This window comes from Haliotis rufescens, unplaced genomic scaffold, assembly GCF_023055435.1.
Source record: "Haliotis rufescens isolate VD_foot unplaced genomic scaffold, xgHalRufe1.0.p SCAF_8, whole genome shotgun sequence".
Lineage (NCBI taxonomy): Eukaryota > Metazoa > Mollusca > Gastropoda > Lepetellida > Haliotidae > Haliotis > Haliotis rufescens.
In genome coordinates this window covers 7,406,372-7,420,056 of record NW_025964372.1, presented here as the reverse complement: position 1 = coordinate 7,420,056, position 13,685 = coordinate 7,406,372, and the positions used below count along the sequence as shown (strand labels likewise).

Genomic DNA, 13,685 nt, shown 5'->3' with positions numbered 1-13,685 from the left:
TGAAATTAATGATCCCTATCACATTAACTTGCGGCATCTAATGATTACTCCCTTTCACTTGATAATGACCGTTTCCTACAAATGTATCTGACACCAGATAACAGCTTGCGCAGAATTAATTGACACCAGGGTGTCTGATAGAGCAAATTATCAACCCTGGACTAGACAAACCAGTAATCTGGACTAGACAAACCAGTGATTGATACAATGAGATGAGCAATGCTGCAAGTCTGGCCACCGGATTTCCTCTTGTTAAGATGACAAGTTACTGTTACCGAAATCCCTGCAGGGTTTGGGCTTGATTAGGTCCCATGACATGTCAGCCACTGGTTTGTCTGACCCACATTTGATTAGACCCGTGAAGATCCGGGGTAGAATAGATCTTCAGCATGCTGAACCCATGCCTGCTGTAAAAAGGAGACTATGCTTGTCGTAAGAGGCGACTAATAGGACCGGGTGGTCAGGCTCGCTTCCTTGGTTGATGCATGTCATCGTATCCCAATTGCATGGATCAATGTTCATGATGACAATCACTTGACTGTGTCGTCCAGACTTGATTATTTACAGACCACCGTCATATACCTGGAATATTGCTGAGTGCAGTGTTAAACAACAAACAAACACATTTGATTATTGGAAGTCCTGCTGATACTGACATAACATTGGAGGCATGGACATGCCAGAAACCTATGATTGTGGGTTCAAATCCCGGTTCGCCCTGATTATGTGTCTAGGTTTGTCAGCACCATACCCGTGCTCGTGGGTTTCACTGTAGTGGTATACAACCTGCATCACTTCGGCTTTCCTCCCACATTAAGCTCACACATCGTGATAGAACTGGAATACTGTTAAAAGCGGTGTTAAACCCAACTCACTCACTCATTCACTCCCTGAAATAACAGTAACTGCCTAACAGTAACCCATCATTCACTGGCTCATGTCGACCTATTGTGTTGTGAGAGGTGCACATTGCAGTACTCTGACACTGGACCCCATTCTAAAGTAACATCAATTTGTCCTTGTCAGGTGCTCATCAGTTACATTGACCAGCTAGCACCCTCTGGTGAGAGGAGGAGACAACTGGATGAGCAGTACTACTTCACGTGTCGGTGTCGGAGATGCACAGAGGCAGACATGGTAGGTGATGATGTACTGTGTGGGACCTTGTTGATTCATGTGGCGGAGACTTGATTAGTTCTTAGTTCTTGCTGATATAGCTGGGCTAGTTCCTACTGAAGCATGGAACAACACTTGCTCCCCTTGTTCATCTACCAACCCCATTCACTGTGTCGCCTCATATGACAAGAATGGGCTACTTCGGACCAATTCTATCACAGATACACCTCTGCATGTTTCGTTAGTTGTTTAACACCGCACTCAGCAATGTTCCAGCTACATGATGGTGGTATGTAAATAATCAGGTTTGGACCACACAGTCCAGTAATTGATATCATGAGCAGCGATCGTCACAATTGGGGTACGACTACATGCATCCATCAAGACAGCGAGCCTGACCACCCAACCCCGCTAGTCGCCTCTTAAGACAAGCATTGGTTGCTGAAGACCTATTCTAACCTGGATCTTCATAGGTCATCCCTGCATGTAATTCCTTAATGTGGTATGGATACCATCAGTGTGAGAATACAGTTACCTAATTTTCCTGAAAATGATGTCAAGTCTCAAAAGATATGGCACAGACTGAAATGTTTTTGCCAGTTATTTGTATCGAATTTGCACTTGCAATACAAATATAATGACGTTATTAAGTACCTTGACAACATGGATTGTTCTTATTGTCAATCACTGTATGGTCTGGTTCAGTTTGATTATTTACCAGCCGCCGTCTTATAGCAGGAAGTACTGCGCTAATCAGCAAACAAACAAAAACTGTTAGAAAACTGTCTTTGCATGTTTGTGTCAGCTGTGACCTTGGTCTTCGGTGCTTGTTCTGTCTTCAGCCATTGTACCACTCATAATTGAGTACAGCATTATCACACCGATGTTGGGGGGTGTTTATACCCGGCATCAGCTGTGTCCTGTTGTATACATTCTGTGCAGATGTTGATGTTATCACCGGTAAATAAATACGAAATTGCTTGACCCTGTTGACCCCTGAGTTCAGGCTATCATGAGAGAAGTGTGAATTATGTCTTGAACTATTATCATGATTACTATGATGATGAACTGATCGAATGTCAAGACAACAGTTTGTCATGATTTGTAACCCGTTTGTTATGTAGGACACATGCATATGTAAAAGAGGTGTTAAAAGAGGATATAAAACAAATACAAGCAAGTTAAAGTAATTGTTCCTCGACCTTGAAACATCTACAGGAACTTCCATTCATTACCTGGCAGAAGGCATGGAGGCCCTACCTTCCAAGGTGTAACAACTGATTGTGCAGAGTTGCACCCCTTAGGAGTGCCAGGAACCTCTGATCATGGGTTCGAATTCCAAATTTGCCAGATTAGTGTTTCCTTGTTTGTCAGCTCCATACCTTGCTCGTGGGTTTCACCAAGGTGGTAAACATCAAGCGGACATGCCAGGGTATAACTCACATATCGTTCAAAGCAGCTAAAAATACAATTCACTCACTTGTTGCTTTACAGTCAGATGACAAGTAGTCAGATGACAAGCAGCCAGATGACTTGTCAGATGACTAGCAGCCAGATGACTAGCAGCCAGATGACGAGTCAGATAACTAGTCAGATAACTAGCAGCTAGATGACTAGCAGACAGAAGACTAGCAGACAGATGACTAGCAACCTGATGACTAGCAGACAGATGACTAGCAGCCTGATGACTAGCAGCCAGATGACTAGCAGACAGATGACTAGTCAGATGACTAGCAGCTAGATGACTAGCAGACATGACTAGCAGCCAGATGACTAGTCAGACAACTAGCAGTCTGATGACTAGTCAGATGACTAGCAGCCAGATGACTGGCAGCCAGATGACTGGCAGCCAGATGACTAGCAGACAGATGACTAGCAGACAGATGACTAGCAGACAGATGACTAGCAGCGAGATGGCTAGCAGCCAGATGACAAGCAGCCAGACGACTAGCAGCCAGATGACTAGCAGCCAGACGACTAGCAGCCAGATGACTAGCAGCCAGATGACAAGCAGCCAGACGACTAGCAGCGAGATGGCTAGCAGCCAGATGACTAGCAGCCAGATGACAAGCATCCAGACGACTAGCAGCCAGATGACTAGCAGCCAGACGACTAGCAGCCAGATGGCTAGCAGCCAGACGACTAGCAGCCAGATGGCTAGCAGCCAGACGACTAGCAGCCAGTCGACTAGCAGCCAGTCGACTAGCAGCCAGACGACTAGCAGCCAGACGACTAGCAGCCAGATGACTAGCAGCCAGATGGCTAGCAGCCAGATGACTAGCAGCCAGATGACTAGTCAGACAACTAGCAGCCAGATGACTAGCAGCCAGATGACTAGCAGCCAGATGGCTAGCAGCCAGACGACTAGCAGCCAGACGACTAGCAGACAGACGGCTAGCAGACAGACGGCTAGCAGCCAGACGACTAGCAGCCTGACGACTAGCAGACAGATGACTAGCAGTCAGATTGTTCATCGTCATAGTTGTAGTATATTTAGTATCCACTGAATGTCATTTTCATTTCTACATGTTCATCAAAGATTGAAAAATCCACACAATTTCATATTTATTCAATATTTTTCCTGGAATATGGAATTATATCATGGACCATCGTTAAAGTTGTCCATGTCGACTAGGTCAAATTCAAGTGGTGTGTCACATTTATGTCTCCATCACTTTGATGCTGTAAATAATGGAGCCTCCAAGAATAAACACCTCTTTCCAGACCTAATCGGAAATTGTTTTGTCAGCACCATCTACAGACAGGGCCCACTTGTACAAGGGGATTTTATGGTCACTCCATTCTGTAATAATGGTCTTAGTGCTAAGATCACACGCTCTGTCAGAGTCTGACATCGGGATATGCCCGAGAAATGAGGTGATATATCCTGATCTCATTCATATCGGGCATTGACACGGCTAGGTAACCCTGGTTACTGTAGCTGAGACCTGTTGGCCGTTGTAGTCCCTGGTCTCGGCCAACAACCACACCCAGATATTGTCCGATGCTGGAAAACAACACCACACGGTCGTTTCCTGAGTCTGCAATGAAAATGTTGCCAAAGATGTCAAAGCATACAGCTTTAGGGTACCGTAGTCGGCCATCACTGGTTCCATAGCAACCAAATTTGTAGAGAAATGTTCCATTCATGTCAAACACCTTGATGGCATGGTTACTTGAATCAGAGACGAAGATTTTATCGTGCTGACTGACGGAAATGTATCCTGGGTTATCGAATCGGTCTTGGGTACAGCCATGAGATCCGAACTGGCGTTTAAGGATTCCGGATGCAGTGATGATGCTTATGTTTTCAAAGATCATGTCGGTGAAAATGAAGAGGCCAGTTTGAGAAGTGGCTAAGCCAAATGGAAACGTTGCCCCGATGGGATTTAGAGTCATTTTGAGGTTTCCCCCCAAGTCATAAACTTTGATGGTTTTTGATAGTTCATCCGTGACGGCAAGGTCACCTGAAGGTGTTTGAGTGACACATCTAGGAATGATTTCACCACTCCCAATGAATTCTATAGATTCCCCATCAATGTCAAACACCTGCAGACGTCTGTTTCCGTTCTCTGCAACCACCAGTTTATCCTCTCTGGTGAAACAAATGTTGTATGGAAGACACATGCTCCCCATTGATCGTCCATAGCTCCCAAACACACTCCTCAGCTGGAGTGGGGTTTTGTAAGGGAGATCCAAGTTCAGATCTGGCATCGGTGAAACTCCAGTCCTCAGTTGAAGGTTATGGGCAAGGTCATTTGTCTCGTCATCAACATCAGACAAGGCCAAACGGTCATCAGTATCAGTAACAAGTCTTAGAGAAGTAGGAATGTAGGTCCTGGTGTTGGGCTCCTCACCGGAGGTGTTGCTGTCGCTAGTGTCCGGGATGTGAGTGGTCTCTTGTGGGACCAAGGTCCTGGATTCATCCTTGACATCCACCTCCAACAGCTTCCCCAGCTTGAAATGGCCCGGTTTAAACTTGACGAATGTCAGCAGGTGTTGTGACTTCAGGAGATCAGAGGGTTGTCGTGTCTTCTCCAGTTCTTCGCTCAGATTGGGATACTTAATAAGTAGTTCGTGAAGGTCATCTGATCGAAGCAAGGTTCCGATATGCGACTGAAGAGTCTCACATGATGACAGCTTCTTGCGACACTTCTCCTTCATCTTGAAGACTTCACTGCATTTTGTGTCATAAATGGCTTCCAGGTCCTTCAGGATCTGCCCTTCATCACCAAGGATACGATTGATGAGTTTCCGGGACCTTTTCTTGATCTGCAGTCGCGACTCTTCAAACAGACCCTTGAGTTTGCCCTCCAGACACGTGAGGTTGAACAGGGTCTCATGGATGGACCAGATATGTTCGCGTATGTGACTCATGCTGTCGTGGAGCTCGGTGCGCTGGAGGGAGCTGGAGGGGTTCAGATGGGCAATGTTGTGGAACTTGTGCTGGCCCATCACACAGATGACACACACGGGAAAGGTACAAGTGCTGCAGACATACTTCGCTGATTCTTTGGGATGAGTGTGGCAGGAGGGTCCGGCACTTTGACCATCCACGGGAAGATCCAGCATGAAGTGGTGACTGAGAACTGGAGTCAGCCGATGTTTCAGGGAACAGTCGTTGCAGAAGTACTTCTGACAGTCGGCACAAAACTGTTTAGCGCTTCTGAAATACTCCTCAGTACAACAGATGCCACATAGGCCTTCTTTCTTGAGGTTTACGATTGTTTTGAGTGCATCAGTGAACTGGATGAGTCTGAAGTCATGTGGGAAGGCATCTGTTCCACCGGGGGGCAGGTCTGTGGAAATTCGGCACGATGGACAATTAAATTTTCTTGAGAGGAACCTACTTGTGCCGGTTGTGGTCCGGATGTGAGTGGTGAGACAGGATTCACAGAAGGAGTGGAAGCAGGGGAGCACTCGTGGACGTGCCACTGTACCCAGACACACCGCACACTGCAGCAATTCTTGTATGGGGTTCTGCATGCTTCTACTGTTGCCATGGAACTCACTACAGACTCAGTGCTGAAATCGGTCACACTGGCTTTGACAATGACATCTCATTTTAGGGGACATTCTCCTTTGGTAGTGCGAGTTTGTAAATACTTTTCAGTTAATTTAGAAATGATTTATGACAGGTATAAACATTGTCTTAACTTTCATTGAGATGGGTCAGTGTTCCGAGCTGTATCCACTGATAAATCTGAGGTACTTGTAGTGTTGTGCCCCAGAGCGTTGTCACATCACCCTGCTTGTGTCGACATGTCACTCCTGTTATCTCAGAGTGTCTCGGGACCATGCACAGATACGGAGTCAGTGGTGTGAAGAATTAGAACACAATTTCTCATGCCTCATCATAAAATCCACATGAATTCTGTAACTGCAGATCACATGTCTTCATCAGCCTTAAGAATCCTCATGAACACAAAAACTGTCATGAATTTGCTGCAGGTTTCTGTCTCCCTGCGTGTGCCACGTCAGAATGACACACACCTACTTCACTGTTGTAGTCTGTGTAAACAGTCACACTTTGTGAATTCATGAAAATGCAACAGATGTCTGGTTGTATATTTCCCAACATGCATCCTGATATTGATCATGCATTGTAGGTGTGTTCTATGTTATATGGCTCATATTGCACAGCTGTTCGCTATTGATTTCATATCAACTAAACTGAACCTTTGCCCATATCTCCAAGTCTAACAGTCCTCTATTGTTAAGATGATGTATGCAAATACTGCCCCACCTCCAGATATTAGTAGATCAATGGACCATGGTTATGCATATCAGGTGTGATTAGATGTGGTGGAATGAGGATGTTGCAGGTGTGAAGCCAGCCATTCTCTTCATCATTTAATTGTATTTTCCTTCCTCCTTTTTTTAATATATTAAAATTAATGTTTGTTTCATATACTGGTAGTATTCACTACATTATTTTGATTTGGTTTATTCATCTATTTTTTTCATCATGTTAAAATTTCATTCTTTTTTTTGGTTTGAACAATTTCTGTTTGAAATTCATTTTATTATTGATGAAATAGATTAATTATGATGATTATTTTGTTCAATAAAAGCTTAATTGTCTTGTTGAAAAGTCCACATTAAATTAATTATTTGAATGTATAATGCTTTTCTTCATTTGAACAAACATTTAAAACAAATTTAATTTAACATGTTTAATATGATGATTATATATATTTATTATATTATCTTATTTATAAACAGAAAGACTTGATTAATTGTGCTTTTGATGTATTTTTCTCAAGGAGAACCTTTTTAAACGTCATTTAAAGAAATGATCAGAAAAGCATGGTAATCAGTGATTCTGCAAATCAAATAATTGTTGCCAGACAGTTGTCACTCAACAAGGAGGAGGTTTTAGGATACCTGTTGTTCACAGCAGTCCTTATATCTCTTGCTCGTCATGCCCAGACTAACGTAAACCTGCCTGACACAGATAGTACATTCCATGTTTCATACACCTGTTCAGGGCTTGAGGACCTGGACTGGGCCGTGATTGAACTTGACACACATTTGTGTGGTGACGCTGTGTGTGTGTGTGTGACGGGTTACATCTACTGCTGTAGGCCTTAATACATGTGCTCGCTTCTTTATCTGAGCGTTACACACCCTCAGTCTGTAACAATGTAACACTAGTACATGGTCAGTGTGTGTCAAGGTCATATATGTGGACTTCGGTTGACTGTTTGAGTTATCTGAAATAGGTAAAGACTTGAATATCATCATCTTGATTTTATGCTACCACGGTTAATTATTCTAATAAAGGAGTAAGTGTTTGAATGGTTTAAAATTGTTCTTTGAATGTTTGGAAAAATCGGAAAAGTTGCCATAAGAATGACTATTTTCAATGACTGGTCCATGCATTTGACTAAAGATCTGCACAAACATATTCCTATGGCAAAAGCACCTTTTGACTTGACTCAGGTTTTGGTGCCTCCTTCCATGGACTTACTCTCCTAATCAGCCCTGGTCTACAGTATATTGTAGTAAATTTTGCCCAAATGGAATAATTTTCTTTAGGTTGTTATAATGATAAGTAGCTTTGTACAGCAGGCCTGTTGGGAATCAGTGTTAGAATACACTTCCAGCAAGCTATGCTGATCAGAAGAGGTGACTAGATGAATCGTGTGGTCAGGCATGGTGACTTGGATGCTCACAATGTCGACCACTGGATTGTCTGATCCATACTTGATTATTGAGGGACAGATCATGTTATATTCTGGGGTGGGCCTTGGATTTTGTATTGATCTCTTATTTTTTCAGCTACAGCTACAAAAAAAAAGATGTTTTTTTAATTTAAAACTATGTGCCTGAATATTATTTTTAGAGGAAAAACACCTTGCAACAGTAAGTTTTGTGGCAGGCAATTTCTTTCTTTTTTCAACAGTGTGAAAGTCATTCTTGGAAAAAAGTTGGGGGACAATTGATTTTTTGGGGATAAAAACACATTCCCTTCGACCCCCAGAATATCAAATGGTTCATCCCTTAGAGCCTGCTGTCATATAGCTGGAATATTGCAGGAATATTGCTGAGTGTGGCGTTAAACAATAAACGAACTCGAACAACAGGATCAAGATGAAGAAAAAAGACTGATAGGTTGGGTTGAGTTTCCATCATGACCAAATATGGTGTTGTAATGATTGAAATATGAATGAAATGAAAGAAGCACCATAACAGTAAGCATTCATGGTCAGCCAATCAAATGTACAGAATGGCTGACAGTTGATTTGTTGTCTTCCTGGGTGATGTTTAGTTGGACACTATTATATTGAATGCAATGGTAAAAATACCTCTGAATGTAAGAAAATATATCCAGTTACTGGCCACAGACCTTACTTATGGTATTCGGAACAACATATTGCCTTTTAGACAGGGGTGGATTGATAGTGAGAATGATGAGGTTAAGATGCATTGATAGACTTGGATTCAAAATAACTTGGAACACTGACCTTTAATCAAAATATTAAGTTTGCCTGTTTTTACCTGGCTCAGAATGTGACCAGCTGTGCTGTGAAAATATGGCACTAACTATGCTGCTTTTGTATGCAGACACGTCTACGTCACTGTGTTGTCCTGAGGCTGGCTTATTCAGACATGTGTTGCTTGTCTATTGCACTCAGACAGCTGTGACATGTGACCCGCACTGACGCAGTGACAGGCTGCATGTTCATGACGAGGTCCCATCTCCTTACTTTGAGTATTAAGGCCATCAGTGGTTTTATTGTATCTAATTATGTTAGCACTATACAATGGTTGCTTACAGTGTTTAATGTATTGTGTTTTTAATTCCTTCCGTAGACCCGTGAAGGTCTGGGTTAGAAAGGTCTTCAGCAACCCATGCTTGTCGAAAGAGGCAACTATGCTTACGTAAGAGACGACTAAAGGGATCGGGTGGTCAGGCTCACTGACATCATTGATGCATGTCATCGTATCCCAGTTGCATAGATAGATGCTCATGTTAATCACTGGATTGTCTGGTCCAGAGTTGATTATTTTCAGACAGCTGTCATACAGTTAGAATATTGCAAACAAACAAACAAAAACTCCTTTCTCTGTGTGCAGTTGTCAGTGTTAGGGTAGTCGGTGGGGTACTGTTGATACATCACCTCCCAGTACAGTGTCGTTATATTTTTCATTTCACAAAGTATGAGTACAAATTGAAAAACACTTGCTTATCACAACAGACAGGTGTTATCTGATAAATATGCAAGCACTTAGCATGCTTAGCAGGAACCTTTTGATATCCAGGGGGTGGGCTTATGTGATTTGTTTTTGGAAAAAATATATTCTGTTTCTGAAAATGCTTGAAAGAATAATCTGTCCTCAAGTATTACTAAAATATATTTACAGTTCACACATGCACACACAAAATATTAAGTGTTGATGCATCCACTCACATAACATATTACATGATTCAGGGGTTGATTTTGCTATATTATCTGCACCAGTGTAACCTGTTATTGAAATATGCCACATAGTATATATGTCGACATACAACAACATGTGTGACTAACCCTTCCTTGTCCACACAACATCGTTCTGTGAACACACTCAGTACCTCTAAGCTTTATTATCCCCCACCGTCGGTCTCTCGTCTGTTCACTTCTCAAAGGGGACATATTTTCGCAAAAACTATTTAAGTAAGAGAAATGAAAGTTTACACCCTGCTACTGGTCCTGATTTCTAATGCGTACGAACGCTGGTGTTGTAAATTCATTTTTTACAGAGTTAATGGCACATACTGTGTTTTCAATGTAGAGCTATGTTTCACATTTTACCTGGTCCTGACTGACACGATTAGTATGGCTTCTGTTCTCATTCCCGAAAGGCAGTAGAAACTCCCAGTTAGTATGAGTCAGGATAAGCTAAACAGACGTTTTTGTGTAAAAATATCATTTATCGTGACTCGTATGCTGAAGCATCCGCCAAGCCGCCCCCCTCTCCCTGATGTGTTTGGCCAATAATAAGGATTAGGAAAATAGAAAGTGATGAATCACAGCCAGGTCACGTGGTTCCGGTGTGCCAGTGTGTGGGGAGGGTGTTTGAGTTAGCTATTTTTCTGTTCTGTGGGAACACATCACAGGACATTTCCACTACTTTTCGAGAATGAGAAGATATACACAATTAGTATGAGTTAGGATAAGTTGAAATGAGATTTAAACCCTAAAAAATTCATATTTATTCAGAGCTCCAGATAAGATGCGTATCTGCGTAAAATACGCATCAGAAATGCAGAAATACGCAGTAAAATAAAATCCAAGCGTATCAAATACGCAACGAACTTTACAGATACGCTACAAAAATAAAACTTGTGCGTATCACCAAAATATTGTGAAGTAACCCTGCGTATTCGATTAGCAAATCAGCAACTTATTTTGAAATTATTAACGGGCATTCCGTCAACCTTGCCAAACTCAACAATGACAGTTACATCAGGATCATTTGCCATCACACTTTCTTGTGGATGTATCAGGGTATTTTTGAGTCCTATAAAGCTCTCGAACCCACAAGACACCAGTTTGCAGGGACTAGATGAATAGTGTTTTTAAATATTTAACTTAAATACCCACATGTGTAAAAACTAGTGGGTAACAGAAATTTGAATACCCAGATAGAATTACTGATACCCAATGATTTTAAAATGCATGGGTAAAATACCCACAACACCAAAAGCTAATCTGGAGCTCTGTTTATTATTGAAAACAGTATGTTTATCTCGGATACAGCATGTTGGAAAAGTGGGGTGCAAAGCATACTGGAAGAGTGCTGATGTTGTATGTTTCAGGATGCGCTGATGCTGGGTGCAGTGTGTCCTCAATCCACCTGTGATGGCACTCTCCTGTATGATGGTAGGTGATCCAGACACTCCAGGCATGGGGGGCACGGGTGGCCCAGTCGTCTAAGGCCTGCGATTCGCTGTGCAGAGGCATGCCAGAAACCTATGATTGTGGGTTTGAATCCTAGTTTGCCCCAATTATGTTTCTAGGTTTGTCAGCACCATACCCGTGCTCGTGGGTTTCAACTAGGTGGTAAACGTCTGAGACCTGCATCACTTCGGGCTTTCCTCCCACATTAAGCTGACACGGTGAGATATAACTGGAATACTGTTAAAAGCTGTGGTAAACCCAACTCACTCACTCACTCACTCCAGGCATGCTTCTACACCTTGTTGCCTTCTCTTGGCTAATGTTGAGCCAGCATATTCCCAAGTTTAATTTCTATGTATGTGTGCAATGTCTGTTGCTGTGTTGGATCCTGGTTGGACAGTCACAATGTCCCTTGTGTCATCTTATGTGAATAGTTTGATCTTTGATCTCACTGTGATGGTATCAACTGGTAGGTTTCTTGTTGGTTTCTTGTCCCGATTTGATTATTTTGAGTGATGTGAGATGGCTAGATTGTTAGTGTCCTAAATAACCTTCCTGTACTCGCTTACGTTCTGTTGACATGTGACGTGTTGTACATTACAGGTGAAGTGTTGTACATTACAGGTGAAGTGTTGTACATTACAGGTGACGTGTTGTACATTACAGGTGACGTGTTGTACATTACAGGTGAAGTGTTGTACATTACAGGTGAAGTGTTGTACATTACAGGTGAAGTGTTGTACATTCCAGGTGAAGTGTTCTCAGCATGCCAGGGCTGTGCGTGGGCGTGCAGTGACAAGGCATACTGGTCTCAGGTGCAGACAGTCATGGAGGAGTCCCAGACAGCTCTGCAGACACTGGACGACCTCAAGAAATCTGGAGGTGTGACAAACAGCCAAAGCAGTAGTTGACAAGTTTACTAATGTGGCCAGTCTGCCAGTGACATTTCCTGACTCCACACCAGACCCTGATGGGAACATGTCATCTGAAGCACAGGAATTCACTGTGCAGAGTTTTGTCCCTTAGGTGTGCCAGTATCTGGGGTTTGAATCCCAGGCTAGCTATTCCTATTTCTAGGTTTGGCAGCACAAGTTCCAATAAAGTGGTGAATGTCTGAGGCCTGTACAATGTTACGGTGTGTCAGAAATCTATGATTGTGCATCAATTCCTAGATTCACCCTGATTAGGTTTCTAGGTTTGTCAGCACCATTTCGCCAAAGTCGTAAAGATCTGCACTTGACTCAACTTGATGACATGCCTGGTATATGTCTGCAGCTGTACCTGCAGCTGCACCTACTTACTACCAATATTATCCCCCGCCCAACGAAGTTGGCGGGGGATATAGAAACGGGCTCCGTCCGTCACGTTTCGTTTCGTTTCCGGAGCATAACTCATAAACCGTTCAATATTTTTTCATGAAACTTTGCAGGTCTGTCAGGTACATGCTGAACTGGTGCCTTTTGCTATTGAGAAATTTTAGAAATTTTTATTTTTTACGTTTCCATGGCAACAAGATGGACTTAGGTTCTGTGAGGGTAGGGTCTGTGAGGGTAGGGTTCGTTTCTGAAGCATAACTCATAAACGGTTCAATATTTTTTCATGAAACGTTGCAGGTCTGTCAGGTACATGCTGAACTGGTGCCTTTCGCCATTGAGAAATTTTAGAAATTTTTATTATCCCCCGCCGCGCGAAAGCGCGAAGCGGGGGATATAGTATTCACGACCGTCCGTCCGTCCGTCCGTCCGTCCGTCCCACCTGTTTGTTGCCGTGATATCTCAAGAACTAAACACTGGATTGTCGTCATATTTGGAACTATGGTGTATATACAGACTCCGCAGACACCAGTCGGTTTTGGTGACCTTGATTCCATTTTCAAGGTCACAGCAGACAAATCTGCTTTTAGAGTTGGAAAACGGTGTTGCCGCGATATCTCAAGAACTAAACACTGGATTGTCTTCATATTTGGAACTATGGTGTATATACAGACTCCGCAGACACCAGTCGGTTTTGGTGACCTTGATCCCATTTTCAAGGTCACAGCAGACAAATCTGCTTTTAGAGTTGGAAAACGGTGTTGCCGCGATATCTCAAGAACTAAACACTGGATTGTCTTCATATTTGGAACTATGGTGTATATACAGACACCGCAGACACCAGTCGGTTTTGGTGATCTTGACCCCA

At 42.8% G+C, this 13,685-nt stretch overlaps 2 protein-coding genes across 2 annotated transcripts in view; one reads left to right on the top strand and one right to left on the bottom strand.

Moving 5' to 3' along the window:
* Positions 1–13,685, top strand: part of LOC124148945 — a 30,303-nt gene that overhangs the window by 12,457 nt on the left and 4,161 nt on the right. Inside the window, exons 10-14 of the mRNA XM_046520238.2 lie at positions 1,027–1,137; positions 5,257–5,596; positions 6,503–6,567; positions 11,423–11,486; positions 12,255–12,386. Coding sequence (XP_046376194.2) covers positions 1,027–1,137; positions 5,257–5,596; positions 6,503–6,567; positions 11,423–11,486; positions 12,255–12,386 — 712 coding nt within the window. The remainder of the gene's footprint in view (positions 1–1,026; positions 1,138–5,256; positions 5,597–6,502; positions 6,568–11,422; positions 11,487–12,254; positions 12,387–13,685) is intronic.
* On the bottom strand, positions 3,669–7,096 carry LOC124148968 (tripartite motif-containing protein 3-like). The gene has a single exon (XM_046520263.2). It carries the CDS (start codon positions 6,100–6,102, stop codon positions 3,958–3,960), a length of 2,145 nt encoding a protein of 714 aa, XP_046376219.1. The 5' UTR covers positions 6,103–7,096; the 3' UTR covers positions 3,669–3,957.

Coding starts and splice junctions, on each gene's coding strand:
- LOC124148968 (XM_046520263.2), bottom strand. CDS start 6,102: ATGCAGAACCCCATACAAGAATTGCTGCAGTGTGCGGTGTGTCTGGGT.